The following is a 27,714-nucleotide window of genomic DNA, read 5'->3' on the forward strand; positions in this document are numbered from 1 at the left end:
AACAACTGGACAAATAATTGTCCAGACAGGCCATGCCCTGCGATCGGCGGGAAATCTGCAAATCTGCCCCCAGTCCTAACATCCATGCATCTTAAATCAGCAGGTTGTCTTCACTGTGAGCTGCTTTAAGTGACACTGCGGTAAGCATACGGTTGCCACAAAGCCCTATCAGACCCCTTCTCCTTGCCCAAATTTGGGTTAGCTGGCAGTTATGGGCGGAGTCAGACAGACAAGATGGCGATGATGTGTCTTGTTTGGCCTATGAATTATTGCATCATTGCAACATATTTTGTGAAGTCTTTGAACTTTGACCTTGTTCCCCAAAATCTTATTTTTTTATTTTATTTTTTATCCCTGAGACATTTGTGCTGACAAAGTTTGTGTGTTATCTTATTATTATTCCATCTGGCTTTGTATCAGACCCCGCCCTCCACTCCAATGCTTCCCACAGGGATTTAGATCACAGACCAGAAAAGCAGCTGAAACACTCTGTGGTTACTCAGAGTACATTAGTCTCTAGGCTTTGTCCTTACTTGCCGTTTACTGCAGCTTCCTGTCTGTGATGTGAAACGCTGAGCTCCCCCTCCCCCTCCCCTCTCTCTCTCCTTCGCTCACTCTGTCCTTCTATCTCCCTCCCACCATGCTTGGTTTCACGTCGCACTTGGTCACCGCCCCACCTGCGCACGGGTAGGCTTTGTGAAAACAACCTGGTAGCGCAGCTACTTAGCATGTAACTCATCAAAAAGTGTTGGCTGACATATGCTATGTATCGCAACATGTCGAGGTCCCATGTTCTCCTTGTTGGTGCCTTTCTTCTCACCCTGCTCATGTAAGTTTTTTTTTACTTTCACTACAGATGTACAGTTTTACTTCTGCAAAACAACAGTTCTGAGTTTAAGGCTTTTACAGACATAAATGTTCATCTGTGCGCCGCTTCTGTCCGTTTAGATAAGAGTGAGGCTACATTATAACAATAATGTGTGATGAATCTACGTGGAAATTATAAATTAAACTTGAGACGAGTTTAAAATCATTCATTATGTTGTTTGTCAGAGGGATTACGGCGGGGGGATGGTGCGTAGATGCTGAGTTTTCGGATGATTCATTAACATTGCTTTTAATTCGTTTTCCTCTTAAGTCTGACGCATGTTGTTTGACAAAGTGGGTGTGCATTACAGACCAGATGAGCTCTGTCTCTGCAAGTTGCTCAACGGCTGGATTAATTTTCATTTTCATAAATACATTTTAAGATTCATCTCTGAGAGAAAACATCACAATAACAACTAGGCTATTTGAAATATTATTTTTCACATAAGATTAGATAAAGATCTGAACGCAAAACCACGTGAACAGTTAGCTTTACGATGTTCAGGAAATACTTGATCTAAGCCTGAACTGCCCTGAACCTATAGCCTACCCGCTCTACTTTGTTTTAAGCGTCAGTCCCTCATTATTCCGTTATTTTTCAATAATGCCGACTTGTGTTTGTTTGTGAGCAGATCACGTCGTTGTACACCAACAACAGTCTTTGTTAGAAAAATGTAATTTTGTGTGAGAGGTTTGAAATATTCTAAGAGAAAGAAACAAAATTATGTAGGCCTCTACCCGTTGGATAATTTACATTAGAGAGGGACAGGTGAGTCTACTTTCCCCCTACAAAGAACCACACCAAATTAATTCACAGGATCCAAAACGTAGGGGGATGTTCCATCCAAGTCGCCAACAACAACATCCAGACTATGGTGTCATTTTGAAGGCTGAATTAGCGCCAACTCCAAGCCAAGCCCAAACGTTCCACCAAGCCAGATCAGCTGGCTCCACTTGACGCTAATTAAAGCCTCACCTGTCAGCCTAGCCTCGTAGGCTACAAACCCACACCAGTCAAGTGCCGAAAATATCATAAAAGGACCCAAAGCAAAGGAAACGCACGCACCGAAGCTTCTCCAGAGCGGAGTAAAAGATCCTTGTGGAGATTTATGATGAATATAAAGAATTTACAACAAGAAAATGAAACACTGCTGCTGTTAACAAGATAGAGGAGGTCTGGGACAATATGACTGATAGGCTCAGTGACACAAAGTTCCTTCTATTTCAGCATCACGTGAACTGTCATGTCAGGTGCGTTTCATAGCACAAAGGGGAAAACAGGTTCTACAGGGTTTTTAGTCGTCGCAGTGAGTCCGAGTTCGAATCCCCTTCTATTGACCATTAGCTACTGCGTGTTCCCCTCACTCTCCGTTTTCTGTCTCTCTCCACCGTCTTCTTGAAATAAGATAGCCAGGCCTACTTTAAAACCCACATCAAAGGGGCAAAATGAATGTAGTTAGCCTATTAACATTTAATTCATTTAAAGCAGAAATAAGCGATATTTTTGTGTTAATATTAAGTCTTAAATAGTTATATCTTCCGACAGCAATCACTTAGCTACATAGAGTGTTTGGTCTGAAACACGGGTCTGTCAGTCACTCTGCTCTGCTGCAAGTCGAGGAGAAAACTTTCCTCGTATCCTACAAGTTTTATCCAATGAGGAGAGAGAACGGCATGAAGAGCTGTGTGCAGCCAGAGCCAGTCTGGTGCAGCCAAGGGATGCGCCTGAATGTGGTGACGTAGGGATGAGGACCAATAGATCCATGACGAGGGCGGGGGCTGCTTACTCCATCGGCTGACAAGACGTTATGGTGCGTTCAAGGCAACCCGTAACTCGTGTTTTTCCGACCTGTGAAGTCGTAGGCTACCAGTTCGATCTAGTACGAGGTCACGGGTTGGAAGTTACGAGTGGCCGTTATAGTGACTTTCACAGGTAAAACAGGTCGGAAAAACACGAGTGGGTTGCCTGGAACGCTACAAAGTCGTAAGTCGTGACTTGAAGCTGTAATTTACGGTTTCAAAATCCTGCCTGGAACGCAGCATTAGCCAAAACGACCGGATCGCTTACTTCTGCTTTAATAGACCTAAATAAATTCACAATAATTTATTTTAACAAGTGATAGTGATAAATATTTATCATATTTATCAGCTATTTTGTATGATTAATCCCATTGATCACACAATTGACTGTATGATAGGCTATTTACCAAATCCATCAATTCAAGGAGACAAGGACTGTAGGTGATAGTGAATCAACCAATCTTAAATTTTAAATGCCTCAGTTTCATTTCTTAAAATTTAATTTGGCCTAGTTTGATTTCCTTTGGTGTAGCCTAGGCTACATGATTTAGGGTAATTTTATTTTATAATATATATTAACATTTTTAATGAATTAGCCTACATTATTTTATATCTTATGATTTTATCATACATGACGGTGAGTGTAAAAGCACCAGCAGAACTGTCTTTTGGACATTTTTTTAAAAACATAAATGGAGTTAATCTCCACCTTAATCCTGCTCCAGACCAGCATAAGTCACCATGGTTACAAGGCATTTGTTTTAACTATTTTGATGGAACAGAGTTGTGTCTCTTAAAAGTTAGATGGAAAGAGAAATGTTGGTTTAAGCTACAGATGTTAGCTACAGACAATGGAAATGAACTGAACCAACACCTACAAACCAGAAAAAGAGACAATATATTTGAGATGCATCAGGGATTTTAATTTATGTAGAAAAATGGTTATTAGAAAATCAACTCTCTCCACTCTTATTTATATCAGATAAACTGTGACAAATCATGTCAATCCTTTAATCACTTATTCATTTTTTTCAAACCACACAACACTAGAAAATCAACAGACTGAACATCCAGCGATTCACAAAAAACAGAGCAGAAAAGAAAACTGAGCAGATCGTATCAGACATTTAGTTCACTGGTGATCACGATGCTCATTTTATCAACTGTGTGACAAGTTTATCTTCATATTTCACTCCCATGACGTGTTCATGTTGAACAGCTCAGTTTCAAGTGACAACAGGATGTGCTTTCTAAGACTCCTACTCTTCTACCAAATTGTCTTTGATGGTGTAATCTGAGATGCAATGCACATGGGTATGGCAACTCACTAAAGCAGAAGTTAAAATAGTGTTTAAGGAGAAACAAGCAGAACTATTTGCTGTCTTTGTATGAAACGTGTGTTATCCGGAAGTGCTCAGAAGATCGTTAAAAACACCCACTTGTCTCACTTTGCACAGTAACTGCATCGTTCTGTGCAATTTATGTGTGACCGTTTGTCTCTTATGTTATTTTGGTTTAATGTTTTCAATGAGTGGTTCCATTATCAGATGTCTGAATCATTATATGTGTGTAAGTGCAGCAGGCATGTTCATGCAAATACTTTGTTCGTCTCCTGACACTTTACTGACTAATAGTTGGTTTTTAATTAACCCATTATTTATTTAGTATGCATATTATTAAACATGTCATGGGTGAGTGTTTTAATCCAACTGTGTCTATAAATTACATACTAATTAGTATCAATTTATGAAGACTGAGACATAAGTAATGAATGAAATATTACAGCATGATGGTGTTTAAAGCAGATATCAGTGGAATGTTTTTGTTAATATAAGTCCTAAATAGTCCTATTTTCCGTCAGCAATCACTTACATGAAGTATTTCAGCCTAAACACAAGTCTCTCCGTCACTCTGCTCTGCTGTAACCCGAGGAGAACATTTTCCTTGTGGGATACAAGTGTTATCCAATGAGGAGAGAGAACGGCATGAAGGGCTGTGTGTGCAGCCAAGGGATGCGCGTGAATGTGGTGACGTAGCACGAGGACCAATTGATGCCTGACAAGGGCGGGGGCTGCTAACTCATGGTGCGTTCAAAGAAACTCGTACTTTGTGTTTTTCCTTCCTGTGAAGTCATACCAGTTCGATCTGGTACGAGTTCACGGGTCGGAAGTTACGAGTGGCCGTTATAGGGAACTTTCACAGACAACAGGATGGTAAAAACACGAGCTACGGGTTACCTGGAACGCTACCAAGTCGTAGTTGTGACTTGAAGCTGTAACTTACGGTTTCAAAAGCCTGCCTTGAACGCAGCATTAGCCGAAACGGCCGTGAAGCTGATATCTGCTTTAACTATTGCCTCGTGTGTACTTATAAGTGTTAGCGAAGTAACGTAGTCTGAGGTTCCTGTAGGTTTTCTGTTTCTTTCTGTCTTTCTGTGAGGATATAGAATGAAAAAACACGTTCACTAATGAGTAGGCTAAGTGTGAAAATAAGAGAAGTGAGTGAGTGAGTAAGTGTGAAAATAAGAGAAGTGAGTGTGTGAGAAAAGGCAACAAGTCCTGCCTTAAGGTCACACAATGTTTTTTAAGTGAGGAAATGACTGCTGAAGGCAAAAAAGGCCACTGCTGCTCGCTGCCCCCTCTAAAAATAAAACACCCCTGAGCTTTTACTGATAAAACCCAAAGGAAATGGGAAAATAATAAACATCTCTAGCTACTGCTCAGATCCTGCACTGCTCACATTAAAACACAGCTTTACAACATGGCTTCTATCTGCTGTAACAATAGATGGAGGGAGACTAAGCTCCAGTACACAGGAGGTGATCTGGGGTGTTAACCTGGGAGGAATGAATCCCCCTGGGGGGCATATAACAACGGAAAAAGCAGCACCACAACAAACCTTGCTATAAAAAGTCTGTCTTTCACAACTAAAAACTTAATCTAAAACCTGTTTTTGTTGGGTTTGTGGTTTCTGAATGAGTAAATGTAGATAGGTTCACTACAAGTGAAACATCAGTTCACACCCATATATACTGTATATCATGGTTGAGTTTCATTCAGCTGATTCAGTGTGGTACAGGATGATGATAAACCAGATGTTAATAGTGTCCCTTGTGCAAAGGACCTCGATTGCCCTGGTTACCATGATACACAGTGTCAGTACCAGCTTCATTAGATTTAGGCTAAAATCATTGCTGTGGCCACTAGATGGAACCTTAAAAAGCCATAAATATTGGTCATAATAAGCCGCTTTTTTTTTTTAACCAAGAAGACAGTCTATGATGAATGAATGTTGAATAGAGAAATGTGTCCTGAACAAGTCTTGGGTCCATTCAAACCTGAGTTTGTGTGACGACAGGTCTGAATGGGGTCATAGCTGTTTAGGTACTTGACAGATGCCCCCCAGGATGTAATGGTAGTCAAAATACTGGGTAAGACAAGTTATACCAGGATAAACATAATATGATAAACCATTAGGGTTGGGCACCGAAAAAGGGTTCCAAATAGGAACCGGTTCCTAACGTCCGGTTCCGGAATCGTTAAGAAGCCGTTTGAATTTCGATCCTTTTTTTCGATTCCTAAATGTCCGCACTAGTATGTTTGTTTTACTCCGCTAGTCCGCTCGCACTAGTTTGAAGTAATTTGACCCACCCCGCACCACCGCATCTATTTTCACAACCATCCCCGCCGCTATTAAACGTCAGACAGCGGCTTTTTACTTTGAAAGGGCAGACAGAGGCGCTGTGTCGCCGGAAGTCAATTCATTTTCAATGAGAGCCCGGCGACACTGAGCGTCCAAAGCGTCAACAGGCGTCGCCGCGCTTCCAGAGCGTCCAAAGCTTCCAAAGCGTCACCAGACGAGAAGTTGAACCAGGTTTAACTTTAGGGTAATCAGCTATGACGCTGTAAAGCGGCAACCGGCGGCAACCTGTCAGAATAGAGATGTCCGTCGGCTGCCTTTTTTTTCTTTTTTTTGTATTTCGGCTCCCCAATGACCAGCGCGATCGAACTTTGACGTCAGTCACGTGACGAGCGGCCAAAGCGGCTGAAAATATTTGCAGTTTTGGGAGCTGTCTTGTCTGACGCCCATCCTCGAGCGTTTTTGACGCTTTGGAAGCTTTTGGTGTGAACGCACAGTCACAGAGCAGCGAGTGCAGCAGCCACGGCGGCCGCCGCATCTCACTCTCCCCGGTCTGCTCTCTGCTCTCAGTGAAACCAACCCCGCTCTGCTGATGCGCCCAGCCGCTGTCTCACCCGGTTCCCTCACACCCAGGCCCGGACTGGCCATCGGGAGAACCGGGAGGTTTCCCGAAGCGCCGGCCTATGATTGGCCTGCTGGCCTGCGTCTCTCTCTCTCTCTCTAAGAGAGGCAGGCCTGGCCAATCAGAGGCCACTCAGGCCAGTAGCATGTGAGGAGGACAAGGCGATTGGTTTGTTTTGATTAACACCCGCCCCAACAGTCCGTATCAACCACACAGACAGCGTGCGGAGGAAGGGGTGTGTGTGTGGTGTGTCTGGTACTTGCTACAGTCGCGGTGTGTGTGTGTGTAGCGAGCGCCGAGCAGAGAGGGAGAGTCGAGGCTTCGACTATTAAACCATGGACCCCAACCCGGGTAAAAAAAAAAAGAAAGAAAAGGCGGTGCCGAAAGGGAGAGAGAGAGAGAAAAAGAAAGGCGCTGGAGGAGGATGCGGCCAAATGCCTTAAGTTGACAAATTTATTCCCCCCCAGCCAAGATACCTCTGCAAATAAGTTATCTAAAAAAACAAGAAAACAACAACAACAACAACAACAAAAACACTGGTTCTTGTCAGAAGGCTTTGAGGTCCAGGGACCTGGGTCCTTGAGGCTGTAGCTACACTTTTACACAGTAGGCTATAGGCCCTGGCCATGAAGCCACTTTTTTATTTACTGTTATCATTCCATTATTATGTATATGAATACAAGGGCAAATTAAGTGAGACATAGGCTACACTATCTTACTGTATGAACTATAGTGTATGGAAAAACACTGTAAGCATATGTTTGCTATTCAAAGGTGGTGATGGTGATGACATGAGTCCTGCTGGTACTTCAGGAGAAGCCAGTGCAGAGCAGTTGGCAGAAGGTACAGAATCATTTCTAGAGCAACAACATGCAAGTTGCAGACAACACCAACAGGCACAGCCATTTGACATAAATGGCTCTCATTTGTAATACGGTAATAGCTGCCATTCTATTAAGCACTAGTGGTGGTGAATTTTGCTGTCTGTTGCTGACTTGCTGTTACGTATGTATCCCAGCCCTGTATTAGAATATGAGTCAATATTATGTGATTGCTTATTAGGAACTCTCGGACTGTATTATACATTGCGTCTATCAGTGCGTGCATGTTCTGTGAGCATGTATTCAAAGGCTGTCCCCTCATAGCTGATTCATTGTTTGATTTGGACTTTGTTGTCTTTGTTTATTAGGTTATATTGTAGGCTATAAAAATATATGCCAAAGAGGCAGTTGACATTCCACGTGATATGACTTTTATGTAACCTTGGCACTGCGTTAAACCTTTATTCTCTTCTAGTAGTTGTGTTAGTGGATTTTGCTGAGGATTGTTGTGTTACTGTATTTACCAGCCTGGCCCCAAACACAAAAGTTACTGTATATTCCTAACTTAGTTTGTACATAGGTCCCATATTTGAACTTCTATTTGGAATGCACTGTGTGTGTTCGTGCGTGCATGTGCGTGTACATGCGTGCCAATGCATGTAGGTGTGGGCGTGAACGTGCGCGTGTGGGCAAGGCCAGGGTGGCCTGGTTACATGACTGACTCCTGGCCTGAAAAAGTCTCCCAGTCCGACCCTGCTCACACCTCCGGCGGCTTTCCCGTCAACATCAGCGCGCCCCTGATAACACACTCTGGACTTCATCATCAGTTTTTTTAATGACCCGCCCCGCACCGCAAATAAAGTACCGCGCGTCACTAGTGTACAGACCTCCTCAGCCTGAGAAGGCAGACATGATTATCATCTTAAACAAAAACTGTTTTTGATTTGTCATCATGGCTGCTCCAGTGTTTGTTTTATTTTGTTGCATATACATTCACCTGTTCTGCAGCTCTTTGTATGTTATGCCAAGTTTCAGTTTTATACAGGGCTTAAAGTATTCCGGCCCCGTGCCGGATCTCCGGCGTTTGAAAATTTCAGAAAAAAAACACACACACACACACACAATATTTGGCTGCACACAGAGAAGTTCATGGCTGGAGAGGACGGAGGACAAAGACAAAGCTAAATGTGTCGTATGCAAGACAACCCTGGCCTGCCTGCGCGTACTGTATGAGCCTGGTGACGTGACTCAGTCACTCGCTGGAGGCAGTGATACGCCAAGTAGCGTCTGGTCTCTTGCCGCTGTTGACGTCGGTACAAACGAACCTGGTGGTCCGAGCGGACGTAACGGCGCGCATTCGATTTCGTTTTTTTTTTTTTTTTTCCGTGCATGTCCGCAGCGCAACGCTGCACGGACGTGCCCCCCCCCCACGCCCCATAACAGAGGAAATGGGCCCTTGAATGGCTGGTCCAGACCCAGATTTAAAATATGAGATTTGTTTTTGCTCCCCACTAGACCAGTTGAGTTCAGTTAATACACTTCAGCCATGCCTTGTTGCCATACAATTGTAAGGCAACAAGTCTATTAGGACCCTCAGTCAATACTCAATGTGCTTTTTTTTTTTTATTTTTTATTTTTTATCTGAAACAAATTTTCCCTTCATGTTCTTCTCAGAGTACACCAGAATGCTTCAATGTGTTAAAATCACATTTAATTTTTTTTCTGGGGGGGAATGACCATTGTTGTGAGGTCAGACACACCTGGATTTATCAGTTTGTCTGTATGTAATAATGAAGCTGGCTTGAGCTCAGGAAGTAGTGGAAAAAGGATAAAGCCCATTGTCATTAGATCTATTTTTTCCACTTTTTTTTTTTTTTTTTACATAGTTTTCATACATTTCATGCATATATTGATGTTTTAGAGGTCTTGTAATGTCATGGAAACTTGTTGCCAAGTCATGGGAAAGTCATGGAAATTTGTTGGTTAAAATGTGTATGAACCCTGTATACATTACCAAGCACAATGCCAAAAAGTTGTTTTCTAAATTGCCTATAATGTGTAGGCTATGCGTCGGATCCACTGCACCCCCGCTCCTAGGAAAAAAGTTCAGGCTCAGGATTTTTTTTTACTTTAAGCCCTGGTTTTATAGTTACAGTTAGGGACCCTCCCTTTTAATTGAATACCATAGTTGGCAAAATCTATTTTTGGAGGCCTTTTGGAGGTCTTAGAAGCTGTATAAGATGATGTTTGAAGTCCAAGCAGGCATGCAAAAATGGCCTGTGTGAAGAGTTTGTCAAATAAAAAAATATCCTGTGAAATAAGTTGTGACCTGTTGACCTGCACCTCAAGAATCGGAATCGAGAATCGTTTAGAACCGGAATCGAAATAGAGAATCGGAATCGGAATCGTTAAAATCCAAACGATGCCCAACCCTATAAACCATTGCAATTTAAAACAATCTTTTGGCCTCCAGGTGTGTCTGCAAGTGTAGACACCGTTTTTTGGTGAGAACAGCACCTGTAACAAACTCGTCACAACCAAAACCATATTCATTGTCTGTGCTGGAACGTTTTTCTGTCCAGTGCCCATGTTGTTTACATTGCAAATTCAGTTGTTGAGATTCAGGATGTGATGGTAATCATCACATCCCCTTGCTAACGCAAGTCAAAATAGTTTTGGCTCACTGAAAGATGACTACAAAAATGGACGCGTCTGTCCTTTTGGTTGTTTAACACGGCTGAAAATCATCATATTAATGGCGTTCCCGCTCTGCCCGCTCCCATTGATTTTTATTCCTGTTCCGTCCCAATCACGGGATTAATAAAACTTTGACTCCCATCCTGCGGGAATTCCCGACAAATGTCATCCTCGATCATGAAGACAGTAATATGAGCTGACATGGGCAGGTACACAAGGCGTGTCCACTGAAACTGAGCTGTATACATAGAGGCCCCCAGGCTTTAAAAGTGCCATCTTTGTGGCGTAGGCTATTGTCTACTGTGTGTTGTGAAACATGATTGATGTGTATGCGTTCGTTCTTCTTCCAACAATGTTTCCCATTCATCACCTGGACTAAAGAATCCACCACAGGTTTATTAAGCTTACAAACAATGTTCATAATAACACTCAAAAGATGTTTTATTTGCATTTGCACCATTGCTTCTCTGTACAGCTGCATGCAGGGCAGGGATCCACTCAGCCTCACACAGACAAACACTGCACCATGACAACAGCAGTCCACTGTGGTAAAGGTGGGATGTGACACTCAGTTGTTTTCAAAACACTCGCCCGGCTGACTAACATTCGGAGACATAAGGTGTAGCCACTGTAAAGGTGTAGCCACTGTGTTTTCCTCTGTTAAATTGACACAAGTGAATCTAGACACAGGCCCTGAAAATTTTAAACAAACTAAATCAAAGCCTCAGTCTCACTGTAAGAAAAGGTGGTGCACATCTGTCCGACAGGTTAGTTAGATAATTAGCCAGTTAGTTAGTTAGTTGGGGTCAAGGCGTTCTGGGTACCATTGCTTTTGTTCTCCTGACGTTGAGGTGGAGTTGATGGGTGAATTGTACAACCGAGTCATGATGGTCCAGAAGAGATTAGTTGACCGTGACTAAGGCAAGGATGGTGATGTTTAGAGAGTATAAATTGCAGAGAAATCGGGTCAGCGCATAATCCTGTGGTGCTCTGGTGTTAGTGAGTGCAGGTGATGTGCGAACCAGTACAGCTTGCCTTCTGTCACTGAGGAAATTGGGTAGCAGATGTATTAGACGGGGGGTGGGAGGGGGTGAGTGTTGAGTTGTAGCCTCCCGATCAACAGGCGCCCTTACCCAAACTGAGGTCCACGAAGAGGAACCCAGTGAAGGTGCCTAGGAAATCTGTAAGTGCTGTAGGACGTGCAACAGGCGGGTCCTCCTATATAGGAAAATTCAAAGGGGTCCAGTTTGGGGAGGACCACTGGCAGGATGGTGTTTACCAGCAGATTTCTCAGTCCACTTCGGGTGGGATTTGAAGGCAACAGAGCTATTGTAATATTATTCTTAAATGTGGCTGTTTTGGTCAAGTCCATATTTATTAGCCCACTGCTCTGAATACGAGTCACCTAAACATACAAGTGTTGATTTCTGCTGTTATTGATGAATTTGTCATCATATCCATCATTACAGAACTGTGCAGATACTGTATATCTCTGTGTAAGTGGCCTTACATGGTTCATAGACCATGTTCCTGTCTGCAGCTAACTGTGGTGCATATTGATGCATATGTTAAATCTATGATGTTGTTTTGGACAGGTGAAACATCAAGCAGGCGATACACAAAATGTCTTGAGAACATTGAAATACTACTTAAAGTAGTGAGAGAGGGTTTTGTTTTTTCCTGCCAGGCTAGATCCATGTATTTATTTATCTGTGTGGGTCTCTCAGCCTCTCTCCGACTCATCAGCAACTTGGATCACAAGGGCTGACTGTTTTTTGTTTTCTTTTTAAGTATATTTTTGGCCTTTAATGGATAGGACAGTTGAGAGAGAGAGAGAGAGACAGGAAATGGGAGGCAAAGAGGGGGCGGGGGGAACGACACGCAGGATAGGGCCGCTCAACGCGGGACCCGAACCAGGACTATAGCCACAACACATGGGGTGGGTGCTCCATCAACTGAGCTAAACACCACCCCACAAGGGGTGACTGTTCATCCTAGTTAAATTTTAACTAGGAAGTAAGTTTGAGTTTAGTCGTTCATTTACAAGTTTCTTTGGGAGATTAAGTGGAATGCACTGCAAAATCCCCTCACATTTCGAAGCACACTCTCCAGGTGTTCCACGTAGCACTGGATCTGAGATAAGCGTGGGGGACAGCTCTGATCTCCACTGGGAGTTGGTTGTAGCAGGGGCCAGCATCATCACCCTGTTCAATTTTAATTCTGGATTCCTAATGATCTGCTGGGCTCATACACATGGAACATTTCTGAAAAAATATTCAGGGCCCTGGCCATTTACTGTAGTTAGCCTACAGACAATAAATAACAAGTTTTGACACACCACATCTGACAGGAAGGAAGTCAAGGACCTGAGAAATGGAGTCACATATCTTCTATTCTTAGTTTTAGTTGAAACCAGAGCAACAGCATTGTGAAAAAAAACTGCAGCTGTGTGGTCTTGTGTAATGAACCAGCGATGAGGAGAGTGACAGTAATTGGTTATACATAACATTTCTGACCCACACTCTGGTCACTGAAACTAATATAACATTAAATGACACACATTATGCCCCTTTTCCACAAATTATAATAGTTCCCAGGTGTCTTAAAGACATACAGTATCTGTGACATACCTCGGTCAAAATACCCCAAGGTAGGATGGAAACGCTAGGGCGGTGTTTTCAGATTTTCCCGTTTCCAAAAAATACCGTTTTCACCCCCCGAAAACGCCGTATCCATGAACAACACGCCGAAACAAAAAAAACAAAAAATCTGTATTCGTGTGGACGGGCTTATAGTGCCTATCCCTTTTTTAAATGCAAATAAACGACTACTTGTCCTGCCCAACCACTTCTACTGGTACCAGGTAGGGGTGGTATGCAAATTCAAAAACTAATGACTCATTGTCAGACAACTGAGGGAACAGCTCATAAAACCACATGGATTTCAACCTAGGGTTGCAAATTACACATTTTTTTGTCAATGCTCACATTTTGGGGGCCGGAAGGCAAGCCAAACACCCAAATACATAAAGAGCCTTCAAAAAGTGATATTTCCATAATATGTCCCCTTTAAACACGGAGACTTAGCGTGTATTCACACCTGTTTAGTGCGCACAGGGTGCGCACCAAATGTTAAAATGATACATTGTTTCATTTTTCAGTTAGTGCGGTTGGAGAACGTCACGTCTCCATGACTACCGGTTGGAATCTGGACGCGCTGATTGATAAAACTTCCATGATGGAGACTCAAGTAGGGCCGGTTGTTAGTAGCTCTGGTCATTTATTTCTATATTGTTTGCATGTATAACTCTGTTTGGTACGTCCGGCTGGTTTCCGGTTGCGTTCACCCAGCTCGGTCCCGTTAGTTCCCCGTTAAACGTTAAACACGGCGGACCTCTGCTGCTCGGTAACCACGGTAACCAGCTGCTCCGCGGACCCGAGGGACGGACCGCCGACCTGTCCGGTGTCTGAGCGGACTCAGCGGACACGCACCGACCGGCTGCCCCGCTGCTGCTGCTTCGTTTGTGGGGACAGAGCTCCGCAGCACCGGAGCACCGGGCGGTCTCCCCGCTGCGTTAACCCGTTGTCAACGACTACGGGAGCCCTTTTAGCTCAAACGTGTTGAGTTCGCCTGGCAGTTGGCTCGCACCAGAGTGCGGTTGCTTTCACACCTAAACTAGTGCACACCAGAGTTTGGCTGGAGCCGAACCGAGACCACCTCCTCAGGCCGCACTAGTTTTGGTGCGCATTAGAGTGCGATTTGCTTTCACACCGACCCAAACTGGACCAAATTTGGTGCGCACCAGATTTAGTGCGCACTAACACTGCAGGTGTGAATACACCCTTAAAGTGTGGGTTGAATTAAAGTAACATTGCAGAGTTTTTCGGCCTTAAAATAATGTTTCCAGACTCATTGCAATGGTAGAAAAATGGTTAATAGGATGAATGGTGCTGCCGCTGCGGCCTGAGCCGGGTCGCGTCGGCTGAAACTGCACTATGTAACTTCCCTGCACGGGTACGAGTCACTTTTTCAGTCTCATCTATATTTAGCAGGTTTTTTTTTAAAATTTTGTAGTCAGTCATTCAGAGAGTCATTGGGGCTGAAATCAAGGAGAGGAAATAAAGAAGCACTTAAATATGTGACTCATCTGCTAAACAATGATTAACCACACATAAAAAACTGCTGGGTTAAAAAATAACCCAACCTTAACCCAACTGCTGATCAAAATAGGGACAGAACATGCGCTGGGTTGTTTTGACCCAACTGCTGGGTTTCCCCGTTCAACCCAGAATGCTGGGTTGTTCATTTGACCCAACTAGTGAGTAAAAGTAACTCTATTGCTGGGTTAAAATGACCCAACCACTGGGTTATATCCTGCCCCATTGCCCTGCTACTTTTACTTTTTTAATTGATAATATTAATAATAAATATTATAAATAATTGATAATCATATCTATTATATGACTATCTAATATTAATACAAAATATCATATTATAATCATTATTGTTGCTGTTGTAATTTCCCATAATCATACAAACACACACCATACACAAATAGGCCACTGTTAACTTAAATTTATTGGCAGTTTAACAAATGTTACATCAGCACAGGTGCACAGACTAAATGAACACAAATAGGTAACAATGCTCAGTTTGCAGGTTCTCTCTCTCACACACAGATCTTGCAGTGGTGGGTCTGAAGACTTTTCCTCCTCTTCCTGTAGATGGATGGAGGAAGCAGAGTTGGCAGGACCTTTAGCAGCCTCTCACCTTTAACAACTAAACAAAAGACAAAAGAAAAGGCACAAGTTCAATTTACATGAAATAGTTTCCTATATATAACAATTGATATTTCTCAAACAGTAGTTTTTGACTGGAATACCCTGGTAAAAGGAAAATACACACTCCACTCGCCTTTTACACAGCTTGTGCAGCAACACACGCATTGTCGCTCCCGAGTCAAGTTGTTATAACTAAAAAGTTAAGTGATATTGTTTCTCTGATAACGTAATTTAAGATCAGGGCGTTCAGGATGTTTTACTCTGTGAGCCGAATTATCTGTAGACGTATCCTCCTCTCCCACATAGACTGCTCAGTGAGTCTGCTCAGTTTGTTTCTCTGGTAAAAAAAAGAAAAGAAGAAGAAACATAATGATATGAATACATTAATATTAATAAAGTACAGTCGGTTGAAAACGTTATGCCCTCCCTCTTAAAGTAATGATAACGTTACCTTGAGCACCCTCAGTTAACCGTTAAGTTTAGAACGTCTGTGCTGTTAGGAGCTTGTTAACTGTAGCTAGCCTTAACTTACTGCTAACGACAGCTAGCTGCCAGCTACTGTTACATAAATATGAAGATAAAAATGTCCAATGGCACATTAAAGCCAGGTGAACAATAAAGCCGGAGACCACCGCACATTAAATTGCAAAATTCAAAAAGGCTAATGTTATAGAATTGTAAGTTGGCTAACGTTAGCTAGCATCTAGGAAAAATTAGCTAACTTCCCTAACTGTTAATAAATGTCACAGAAAAAAAACAAACATTAACCCCCCTTTTGAGTGTGAAATGATATTGAGATCATGATATTACCACATTAAGATTATAGGAAAATTATTATTCATATTAACAGTTAACCTACCAGAAAATCCTGATGTGTCTGGTCCAACTGCTCACAGATCCAGAAAGTTCGACAAAGGATGAGCGGGAAAATTAAGAATGACCCAGCAGTTGGGTCAAAGTAACCCAACCAGGTGTTCAGATATGAATTAACCCTCACAACCCATTTGACCCAGCATGAAACAACCCAACAGTGTGTTTACAGTAGGCCTACCCCAAACAACCCAGAATTTTGACCCAGCATGAATAACCCAGCAATGTGTTTACAGCTATGGTTTACAGAAATAACCCAGCATTTTTTTGTGTGCACTGTGTGCTCTTGGAAGATGTAGCAAAGAGGGAGGAGGTACAAGTTGAACAAAAGGGGCCCGAGGATGGGTCCTTGAAGTAGGCTTGTTGATTTCTTGTTCTAATATTACCCTTAATGATGGAAAGGAAATAACTCAGTTGTAATGTCTCTCTTTACCAATGGCATCGTCATTTTCATCAAGTTTAGTTTTTCCTCATTTATGCTCAGGCTGGACACATCCTTGTCCACAGTCTTGTCACCTCCCGTCTAGATTATTGTAACTCTCTCTCCTCTTCGGTCCCCCCCACAAGTCTCTCCATAAGCTTCAATTGGTTCAAAACTCTGCTGCACGTATAATCACCAAAACCCATTCTTTCCACCATATCACCCCCATCCTACAGCAACTTCACTGGCTCCCGGTCACACTAAGAATCCAATTCAAAATCCTTCTGTACACTTTTTAAAAGCTATCCACAACCTTGCCCCTCCATAGCTACCTGTCTGACCTCCTCCACATTGCCACTCCAGCACGCTCCCTCAGATCCTCCTCCTCTCTCCACCTCACTGTAGGCTACCCCCTGCTCACCTCAGCACCATGGGCAACAGAGCTTTCAGTCGCTCTGCTCCCTGACTCTGGAACTCTTTACCATCTGACATCCGTAACACCGATTCTCTCCCTCTTTTCAAAACACAACTCAAAACGTTTTTTTTTTTTTTTTTTACTTTATTGAACAACATTAGGCAAGTGTTCAAAAGGAAAACACAATAAAGCCCAAAGGCTTATTTCCATTGTGGTCCTATTTGATGGTAGACAGTAGCCTACACATGCATGGATTTAAAACAAGGAAGACAAACACACAACACATGGACTAAAAACATGGGAGAGAGACACTAAGGCACATAGACTACAACATTGAAGAGAAAGAATAAGATAGATAAAACAATGATGAACAATGATAAAACCCACCTGTTTAAAATTGCCTACCCACTCCACCACCCCTAACTCCAACATTTCCCTTCACTCTGCACAGTTTTATTAATTCGCTCTTTTTATTAATTTTTACTGATGTTTTAAATGTTGTTTATTGTATGTTTCTTGTGTTTTGATGTTGTTTATTGTTGATTTTTACTGATCTCTGAGCTCTCTGTAAAGTGTCCTTGAGTGGCGTGAAAGGCGCTTCCTAAATAAAATGTATTATTATTATTTTTATTATTTTTATTATTATTATTATTATTATTATTATTATTATTATTATTATTATTATTATTATTATTATTATTATTATTATTAATAATAATATAAATGTTACAATATACTATTACATCAGTGTAGCTGCTCTTGTAATGTAGACTCCTCATAACTCTGGTTGACTTGTTCCTATGTCTCTTCACAGAGCAGCCTATGTCCACCTGGGATATCCACTCCCATTCGGGTAAGAGACAATGCATGAAACTAAACATACCTCATTGAACAAACCTACAGCAAAACCTCAATAAAGTCTATAAAGAGATGTCAGAAAACAAACTTTCACTTCTGTAAAACAAAACTGCACATAATGAAGCATTGTGGTGATTTTTGTCACCACCCAAGAGTTACAGGTTTCATACTGAAGCAGTTTTGTGACTTCTTCCCTTCCCTTCTCAGCTTACAGAAACCATGCCCGCCATGTGTCACCTATCCGCCACAAATTAAGTTCATAGAGAAAAAAGATTGCCCAGGAAAAGGCAGCTGGGCGATCAGTGACCTACAGATGGACAATGGGTGAGAATACACTTCTCTTTCTCTTATCATAGAGAAACTGCAGCGTTAGTTATAGCTACTTACTCCTACTTTTTATTCTTGTCTTGTTACAAAACACAACTAGTGTTAACATAGATAATAAAGGGTGGAGAAATGTGCATAAAAGTACAAATGTTTTTGAAGCTCAGATTGAGCTGCTCCACTGTCGCTATCTTGGCAGGGTCTGGCTCTGCCCCCTAAATCCCAGATTATTCAACAATGGTCTAAGAGGTTGGAGTATCAGTGGAGCTGAGTGACTCCTTCATACCTTGGTGGTTATCTAGTGGTTAATAAAGTGCTATTTTTGCTGTAAAGTCTGACATTTTAAAATCAGAGTCTATGGGACTGTTGCAGCAGACTCACTCTGGTGGTCAGTAGAGGCCCCATGAGAATGAAGTGCTTATATAATAAGGTCATAATGACTAGTTAGTACTGGTGTGACATTGCAAATATGAAACTAGTCGTCAAAACTGCCTTAATTCTGTCAAATGGGTTAGTATTATTATTGTAGCCTATCTTTTGTTTGATGTGTTTTCCTTGGTGCTGTATTCTAATCCTAGTGTGCACCTTAGGCCGTATTAGTTTCTCTTTTGTGAACTATTAAATGTTTGATTTGATCTTTGCTTTTTTCTTCCAGACTGAAGTACAACCAGCCAAGCACACAGAAAGGGTAAGCCACTAAAAAACAGATTTTTCAGATTTCTCCATTGAATTTACATATGACAACCTCTCACTTCATCTCTTATTTAAAGCATGTTAGTGCTTTTTATGTGAGTGCTACATGTTCATCTACATCCCAGTGAAACCAACACCATAACACAACAGCAGCTGACATGATCATAATGTTGCTCGAACCATAAAGCAGTAGTTTTTTCTCCATTAGCAAGATGATCCATCCATTTGAGCTGTGTTATATGATAACACTGATGACCCACCTTCATTAATGCACTGGCATACCTTGGACTTCTCACAGTGTCAGGTGTCATTAGTCATGAGGGAGTGTACAGCCAGCATGCACGGTTTTCTAAGGAAAAGGCAAGGTATCTTTATTTATATAGCACATTTCAGACCAAGGCAACTCAATGTGCTTTACATAAAGACAAAACATTTCAAAAGAACAGCATAAAACTTTTTTTTTTTAATTGTAAACATTAAACATGGAGTTAAAAGCAAAAGAAGAAGAATAAAGTAAAATAAAAGAAAATAGATCAAGTTTAAAGTTCTTAAAAGAGCTCAGCTATAAGCACATGAAAAGAGAAATGTTTTTAACCTGGATTTAAAATTGCTTACAGTTGGGGCTGATTTCAGTTCTGCTGGTAGTTTGTTCCAGTTGTGTGCAGCATAACAGCTAAATGCTGCTTCACCATGTCTGGTCTGAACTCTGAGATCTACTGACTCAGAGCTCTACTGGGTTTATACTCGACTAACATATCATTCATGTATTCTGGACCTAAACCATTCAGTGATTTGTAGACCAGTAGCAGAACTTTAAAATCTATTCTGTAGCTGACTGGGAGCCAATGTAAGGTCTGGGGTGATAAGATCTGATCTCTTTGATCTGGTTAAAAATCGAGCTGCAGCGTTCTGAATGAGCTGCAACTGTTTGATACTTTTTTGGGGGAGTCAGAAGTCAGAAGACCGTTACAGTAGTCGAGTCTATTGGAGATGAAAGCACGAATCAGCTTCTCCTGATCTGTTTGGGTCATAAAACCCTTAATTCTGGATATGTTAAGTGGATAAAAGGGTGATTTGGTGACTGATTTGATATGACTGTTGAAGGTCAGATCTGAGTCTATCCGCACGCCAAGGTTTCGGACTTGGTCTTTAGTTTCTAAAGACAGTGACTGAAGGTGTTTACTGAGGAACTCTACATGTCATAGCCACTCGATCAGATTGATAACCAATTGTCACAAAATAACTCCGCTGCTCCAAGTAGGACCTGAACCATTTTAGGACTGTCTCGCTGAGTCCTGCCCAGGTTTCCAACTTGTTCAGCAGTATACTGTGATCCACAGTGTCAAATGCAGCACTGAAAACCAACAGGGCCAGAACATGCCTGAGTCAGTGTTCAACCTTATGTCATTTAACACTCTAATAAGAGCTGTTTCTGTACTGTGGTGAAGTCTGAAGCCTGATTGAAATTTGTCAAAAAGTCCACTGGAGTTCAAGAAATTGCTGCGTTGATTAAAAACCACTTTCTCAATGATCTTGGCTATAAAAGGAAGTTTTGAGATCGGTCTGTAGTTGGTTAAAATGGAAGTATCCAACGTTCTTTTTTTTGGGTAGAGCTTACAATAGTTTTTAAAAAGTCAAATGACATTGTGTCAAGACAGTATGTCGATGGTTTAAGATGCTGAACTGTTTCTTCTGCAGTTTTTTGGTCAACTGTATTAAATTCTGACATCACAGTTGTTTATTCCTAGGTGGTTTAAGGGATTGCATCATTGTATTGTTTTGCTGATTTGTGTTGATATTTAGCCTTATAGATTTGATTTTTTTTTCATTGAAAAAGCAAGCAAATTCATTGCATTTTTCTGTGGAAGCGAGTTCTGAAACTATCTCTTTTGGGGGAGTTGTAAGCTTATCAACCATAGCAAACAGAGCGCAAGTGTTGTTGATGTTCTTATTAATCATTTCAGAAAAGTGTTGCTGTCTAGCCTTCAGTAACCCATGGTTAAAGACTTTGTAGAGGTCATGGTGAATTTGAAGTTTAGTTTTTCTCCATTTACGCTCTACTTTCCTGCATTCTGTTTTCAAAGCCTTTATTTTCATAGTTTTCCTCCATGGTGTTCTCTGTCTGGTCAAGGTCATCTTAGTTTTAACAGGTGCAATGGCTATAGCCTCCATAAACTTAACGGTATTCTCATTTATGTACCTTTTACTCACAGACACAGAGGTTAACTGAATGTCTGGAGTTATCTGTAAGTCAAAGAACACACAGAAATTATCAGAAAGTGCCAAGTCCTTGATATCAACAGAAGAAATGTCAACAACTCTAGAGATAACCAGATCCAGAGTGTGGCCTCGAGTGTGTGTGGGCCCTTTCACATGTTGGAAGAGGCCAAAAGTGTCAAGTAGAGAACAAAATCTTTGGCATTTGTGTCCATGTTATTGTCTATGTGAATGTTAAAATCCCCTGTTATGATAAAACAAAAGTTGTAGACAGTGCAGATAACTGACAGGAGTCCAGCAAACTCATGAAAGAATTTTCCTCTGTATCTTGGTGGTCTATAAATTATTAGGAAAAGAACTTTTGGATCCCCCTTTACTAAAAAACAGAGATATTCAAAAGAGCTAAAATAACCAAATACAGTTTCCTTGCACTGAAACACTGATTTAAAAATGGCAGCAACTCCCACGCCTTTCTTACCACTTCGACACTTATTCATAAAACTGAAATTTGTTGGTGCTGCCTTATTGAGAATGGTACCAATGCTACATTCAGTCAGCCATGTTTCACTAAGAAATAAAAAGTCTAGATTATAGGTCATGATGATGAGTGATCTGATATTGAGTTGGGCTAACCTTGTGGAGATAACAGGAGACACTGGTGAGTTCCGAGGTTGACAAGCTATACTCAATAAATTGGTAGATTAAATTGAACCCTTTTTATTTCTCACCAGTTTGAACCACTTTTCTGTTACCTGTCATCACATGGATTGAGAAGGCTGCCTGAACTCCATAGGGCCCTGACCTTTCCTGGGGAAGATCATTCTTTATATCAGCAACCTGGATCTGGCACATATCAGTCAGACTCACAGATAATTCAGGGGAGGTGGAGGGGCTCGGTGACTTTTGGTCGAGGGTTGTTTCAGAGGTGGCGGAGTGGGAGGGGCTGGACAATGTGGGAGGTTAATGGGGGGGAAAATATTGGATCTTGGCATGGTGTTAGTTGGATTCCAATATTGACATGGCTCTTCATCCTGTCGGTGAAATCCAGAACTGGGGAGTCATGACTGAATGGAGAGAGTTGGGGGCTGGGTGGGGTCTGGGGGGGTGAAGGTTGGGAGTCTCCTGTTGAGGCTGGGGAAACTCCTTTTGTTGTGCTGTTGGGGCTGGTGGAGACTCCACTTGTTGGGTCGAGGATGATGACGTTGCAAGTTCTTCCTGAGTCCGCTGTCCTCCATGGTCAGTCCACCTCAGCACCCTCACCAGAGTGCCGTCTTATCTGTTGTTTTGGATTGTCAGGTCTCTTGTCCTTGACGAACTGATTAATCCAGGTGTGTCTGACCATTGTTGTGAGGTCAGACACACAGTTTGTCCAATAATGTAAGACAGGAAATGAAGGAGCTGGCTAAAGTTCAGGAAGTAGTGGAGCTGTGCATAAAGCCTGTTTAAATACAAAGTCACTGCTAATCTTCTAGGTCTTCTGTTTCCCTCTCCCTTGTCTTTCTTTCTTTTTTTGTATAAGATCAGCCCAACTAGGCCATGTGACTGAAACAACCTCAACACCTGAGAGTGTTTCCTAGATGCTACAGTATACAGATGGGAATCAGCTGTGATTGATGCTCTGTTTTGATTATATATATATATATATATATATATATATATATATATATACTGTTTCAGTCTTAGTTAAGCTTGTGTGTAAAAGATGTTAAACCTATTTTAAATGTGTAAAATGTATGTATTTTGTGTCAAAAGAACAAGAGATATGTTACAGTTTATTACGATAGTTTTGACACATTTTCAATACTTTTAACACGTTTTCAAAACACAGTTAACACAACATCAGCCTGTGTGGGCTATTGACACATTTTTAGATTTGCAATGTGATGTCTAAAATGTAGCCACTGTTTCTTTATTCTGTCCAGACGCACTGACGTGAACGCTGTGACAAACTGGAACGCTCCTCTGGTTTGGGAGGGAACCTTTGACCCTGTGGTAATTGATGCCATCTATAAGAAAATGGACCCAAGGATCGCTGTGGTGGTGCTCGCTGTGGGCAAGTAGGTGCACAGGCTGATACGACTGACTGAAACTGAAATCTAACTTGAATCCTGCTCACCATCCGTGATGTAGTGCAACTGTAATTGTTTTGTCTTAGACTAATTATTGATGCTTCTGGTTTGTTTTTCGCCATCTGTGTAGATACACCCGCTTCCTGAAAGGCTTCCTGGAGACGGGTGAAAAGTACTTTTTTGTTGACTTCAGGCTCACTTACTACATCTTCACGGACAATAAAGAGAATGTTCCCAAGGTGAGTTGTAAGTAAGTAAGTAAAGAAGGAAGTCCTGTACACTGCTCTTGCTCACCATAACAGTTAATTGATTGGTCCCAACATTTCAGTCTCTGTCAACCATTGTTGCACCTTGGACATACGTAGGTATTTACTGGATTCACAGTATCCCAAATACATATGAACATTTTGGTCTCTCTCTGAAGGTATACCTCTAATGAAGGTTCAGATTACTAAATTGTGGTGCTGATCAAGAGCAGTGTGCAGTCTGTCTGTCTTGCCATAACTGTACAGTGATTATTGACAATGATTGACTGATTGACATTAAGTCCATAGAAGATTACGAATAGAACTGATTAGTTTTGTTTACATGTTGTCCCCCACTGGTCAGATTGAACTGCGTAAAGGCCGGAAGATCACCGTTCTGGACGTCCCCAGCGCCAAGCGCTGGCAGGATGTAGTACTAAGCAGGATGGAGAGGGCCATGAATGCCATCGACGAACGGGTACAGTGAGAAGAGAAATTTTCACAACTGTACGCAGGATGAGAGCTAGTGACATTTTAATCTGTATTAGTTTGTATAGTGCTCTGAATTTTTGCTTATTGGTTTATTTATTTAGTGGCACATTTTAGTTTATCTAAGGGCTCTCTTCTGTTTCCAATTCTCATCTGTCATGATTTCAGATCCGTCAAGAAGCAGATTATCTTTTTATGATGGATGTCGACAGCGTCTTCCACAACCGCTTCGGAGCAGAGTCCCTCAGCCCGCTATCTGCTGTGCTTCACCGTGGCTACTACAAGGTCTTGATCTTTCTCATTCACTGTTCATCTGAAGTAATTGGATGTCGTAATTGGATGTCTTTCCTTATTTTATGATCTACTAGTTTTTATTTGTCATGTGTCTTGTTTTCTTATGAGCTACAGCATTAACTATCCTTTCAAATATTATCCACTGACATAATTATTAATCAATAATTTATTACATATCTTTTCCTCAGACATCCAGAGATGGTTTTCCATATGAGCGCCGGCCCCAGTCCACGGCGTACATCCCTGCTGGGGCAGGAGACTACTACTACACTGCTGCTGTGTGGGGTGGATACCTGGAGGAAATGTACAAGCTGGTCAAGTAGGCAAAACCAAATAATTTTCTCTCTACTTATTTGCAAGGCAATGTACAGTGGAAAGAGGCAGAGATGATGGGCTTAAGCATACTGAATTGGAAGAGGCTTTTGCCTTAGGAATACTGTACCGTATATGTTTTTTAAAACCTTTAGCCTGGATTTAGTGTCTTTCTGACATTTTGTCCTTCAAGTTTTTGAGGTTCATGTCACAACTAATTTACCAGATTTTGTTTCTGCCATCACCCTCTTGTCTCAGAGTTCTGTTTCATTTATTCATCAGGTACTGTTACCTTCAGTCAAAGGAGGACGCCAAGCACAGCATTGAAGCTGTGTGGCAGGAGGAGAGTCACCTTAACAGGTACGTTGTTACAATCAACAATTCCCTCATCTTTCCACATACGTTCCTTTGTTTGTTCTGCATTCATAATGGGGGTAAAGTGGGCAGGGGGCAAGTTGGACCAGAGGCCTGGGTTGACAACCATAAATTGGTATTTGTTGAGATTTAGGCAAGAAAAACAGCTAAACGTGATGGTTTAGATAAAATAGTGCTGTCAAAGTTAAAGCGTTAATTTTGGCGAAAAAAATAATAACGCAATTAACGCCATTTTGTTTACTTTGGTGGCGGCTGACCTGTAACCTTTGGAGACGTGTGCAGGCAAACCAGGCGAAGCGATGTACCCGCTGTAGCGCTGTTATTCTTCACTTTATTAGGTTTTAATATTTTTCATGCGAGTGAGGAACCGTTTAGATGACCAATATGCGGTTAGTTTATCCACATGACGATGAAGTATGCTCCGACAACGCTCTCAAAGCAGTAAAGCTCCACCTGTGGAGCAGTGACTGTAACGGGGCATCACAGAGGCAGCAGCCCGGTCTGCGGAGAGACAGAGAGCAAATTAACTTACCCGCAGGTCTTTAGAGGTTTTCCGCTGCCTGGTTTAAGTCTTTTTTGGAGATAAATGTTGGTCTCATGAGTTGTTGAATGTTTGTTATGCAGTGAGTTAAGCACTCAAGGCCCCGGTGCCATTAGATAATGTAATGAACCCCCCCAAAAAAAGTTATGTTGGATGTCCTAAACAAACAAACAAAAAGGTTCATGTCCCTGTAAGGAAATCAATACTGAAACCAATACAGAGTTCTACAAACAGATATTTTTTTGTTTAATTACAGTATTTTCTTTAACTGTCTTGCAGGTACCTGTTGTACAACAAACCAACCAAGGTACTGTCTCCAGAATTTCTGTGGTCGGACTACGACGCTGTGCCAGCAGACATCAAAGTGGTCAGGATCTCCCAGCTGGTTAAGAACTATGCAGAGGTGCGGCCCAATGGTGGACACTGAAATACTAGTAAAAGGAAGTCACACATTCGCAGCCCTGATGGAAAAAAAAAAGTTGACTTTTTAAACCGACGTTTCGACCATGTCTGCAACATTGTATTAAAAAGTTCAATTTTTATTTACATCAGGGCTGCGAATGTGCGACTCCGCTTCCTTTTACTAGTTTTGCTCCTGCTGTCAGCACCTCTCCAATGCTGGTGTGTGCTCCCTCCCTGCATCTTCAGGACACTGAGATACTGGCATGGATTCAATTCAATATTACGGACATCAAAGCTTCCTAATGCAATGGAAATAAGAAATGACAGTTGGAAGCTGATAAGGGTTGATTTCCATGGGAATGTCCAGGTCTGGTACAGGGCGGCGTTGTGATTTGCTGTCTGGTTGTTTTGCTGTACCAATGCACTCTCAGGGATGTATTTTTATTTTTTTTTATGACTTTTATAATGAGTGAACAATTATGTTTGTGTCACTCGTCCCTTCATCTGTTCCACAAGGCACAAACATCCCTTTAGATTCAAGGATGAACGTTCATGTTTTTGATGGTCAAAGGTAGAAAGTCACTGTGACCTTCACAGAACATGGTATTGATCTCTTGGACGTGACGTCTCTTGGACTGCCATGGGAAATACTCGGTCAGACTTAAAGATGAACTGATTAGATTTTCAGGGTTTGTTTTTTCACTTGTTTTACATTGCTCACTTGTGCTTCAGTTTTTATTGTTTTCATTAATATTTTGTTTGCATATGTTTTTGTTTTTGTTGTTTAACCCTTGTGAAGGGCTATAGCAATAAACTTATTATGCTGCAAGTAAAATTTACATTCACCTAATCAGGGCAAAAATATGGAAGCCCTAAATGGACATTACTTCATACATGTTATGTCCTCTGTTTTTCTGAAATAATGAGATCATTTTCTAAAGATCTTGAGAGGAGGAACTTTGTTTTCCTAGGATAATGACACAATTAATTTAAGATGCGCTTGAGATTTCGGTCACACAGTGTGTTTCAGTATACTGACCGTCGTCATCTAGACTTTGGTAGACTTTGTCACGTTGTTCAACAACAGATCTCCAATGAATTATTACATTTTCCTTGGTTTTCTGAAGATCTTGAGTAACAGGATGATTCTGACCTGTTATCTTGGAAAAATAGGTGTGAAAATATGTGAGCATGTGTATGCACGAGTAAGAAAGGAGGGATGCCAGGCCTATCTTCTGATGTAAAGTACAGAATGGTGTTTTTACAACACAGAGAATGATCGGTGGATTGAACCCACATTGAAACATTGTGGGGGAATATTTCACTCTGGAGTTGGATGCCTGCACCGAACTGAATCTACTGTGACTCTACCAGTCTGTCTGAGGAGGAATGACTGGATCTTCAGAGACATGTTACAACCTCCAACGTGCATCTTACTGTAGAAGGACTCATCCTGCAGCAGGACTGTGACCTGAACTCACAGGGAGACCCAATGGTCGTGCCCTAGACTCCACAATGGAACAAAATGTTTTGTTTTGCTGTTATTTGCATTACTTGGATTTCCCACCTGAAATGGAGACCACAGGTGACTAAAATCGATGGGCAGGGTAAGCTGGAAGTAAAAATAAACTCTCAAAATGAAAGTGAAATGTCTGAGAACTTTGCTGTCAGGAGATGTAGGGCTTTTGCAAAAAAAAAAAGGCTGCCTGTGTTTTCAGACTGAGACTCATTTAGCATGTTCATGTGATATACAGTGATATTATTTTGGTTTCATGTTTTCCACCTTTGTTTACTTCACAATACAACAGTGATCCAGGGAGCGGCACCCAAAAGTAACAAAAATTAAAGCTGCCCCTGATCGCTCTCTTACACACTGTTTACAGTATGTCTTCATCTTGCTTTTATTGGCCTATGCCTATGATGCCTATTTCCGGCTGTCAGTGTTAACATTAAGATAATCAA

At 41.6% G+C, this 27,714-nt stretch overlaps 1 protein-coding gene across 1 annotated transcript; it reads left to right on the plus strand.

Moving 5' to 3' along the window:
- Positions 1 to 620: 620 nt before the first annotated feature.
- On the plus strand, positions 621 to 27,672 carry LOC311008263 (globoside alpha-1,3-N-acetylgalactosaminyltransferase 1-like). The gene is made up of 11 exons (XM_084001768.1): positions 621 to 829; positions 17,748 to 17,786; positions 17,999 to 18,115; positions 18,771 to 18,803; positions 22,948 to 23,082; positions 23,225 to 23,333; positions 23,704 to 23,817; positions 23,997 to 24,113; positions 24,311 to 24,441; positions 24,717 to 24,794; positions 25,630 to 27,672. The coding sequence occupies exons 1-11, from the start codon at positions 765 to 767 to the stop codon at positions 25,775 to 25,777; spliced, it is 1,086 nt and encodes a 361-aa protein (XP_083857894.1). The 5' UTR covers positions 621 to 764; the 3' UTR covers positions 25,778 to 27,672.
- Positions 27,673 to 27,714: the final 42 nt, after the last annotated feature.

This window comes from Trachurus trachurus (assembly GCF_905171665.1).
Source record: "Trachurus trachurus genome assembly, chromosome: 3".
Classification (NCBI taxonomy): Eukaryota; Metazoa; Chordata; class Actinopteri; order Carangiformes; family Carangidae; genus Trachurus; species Trachurus trachurus.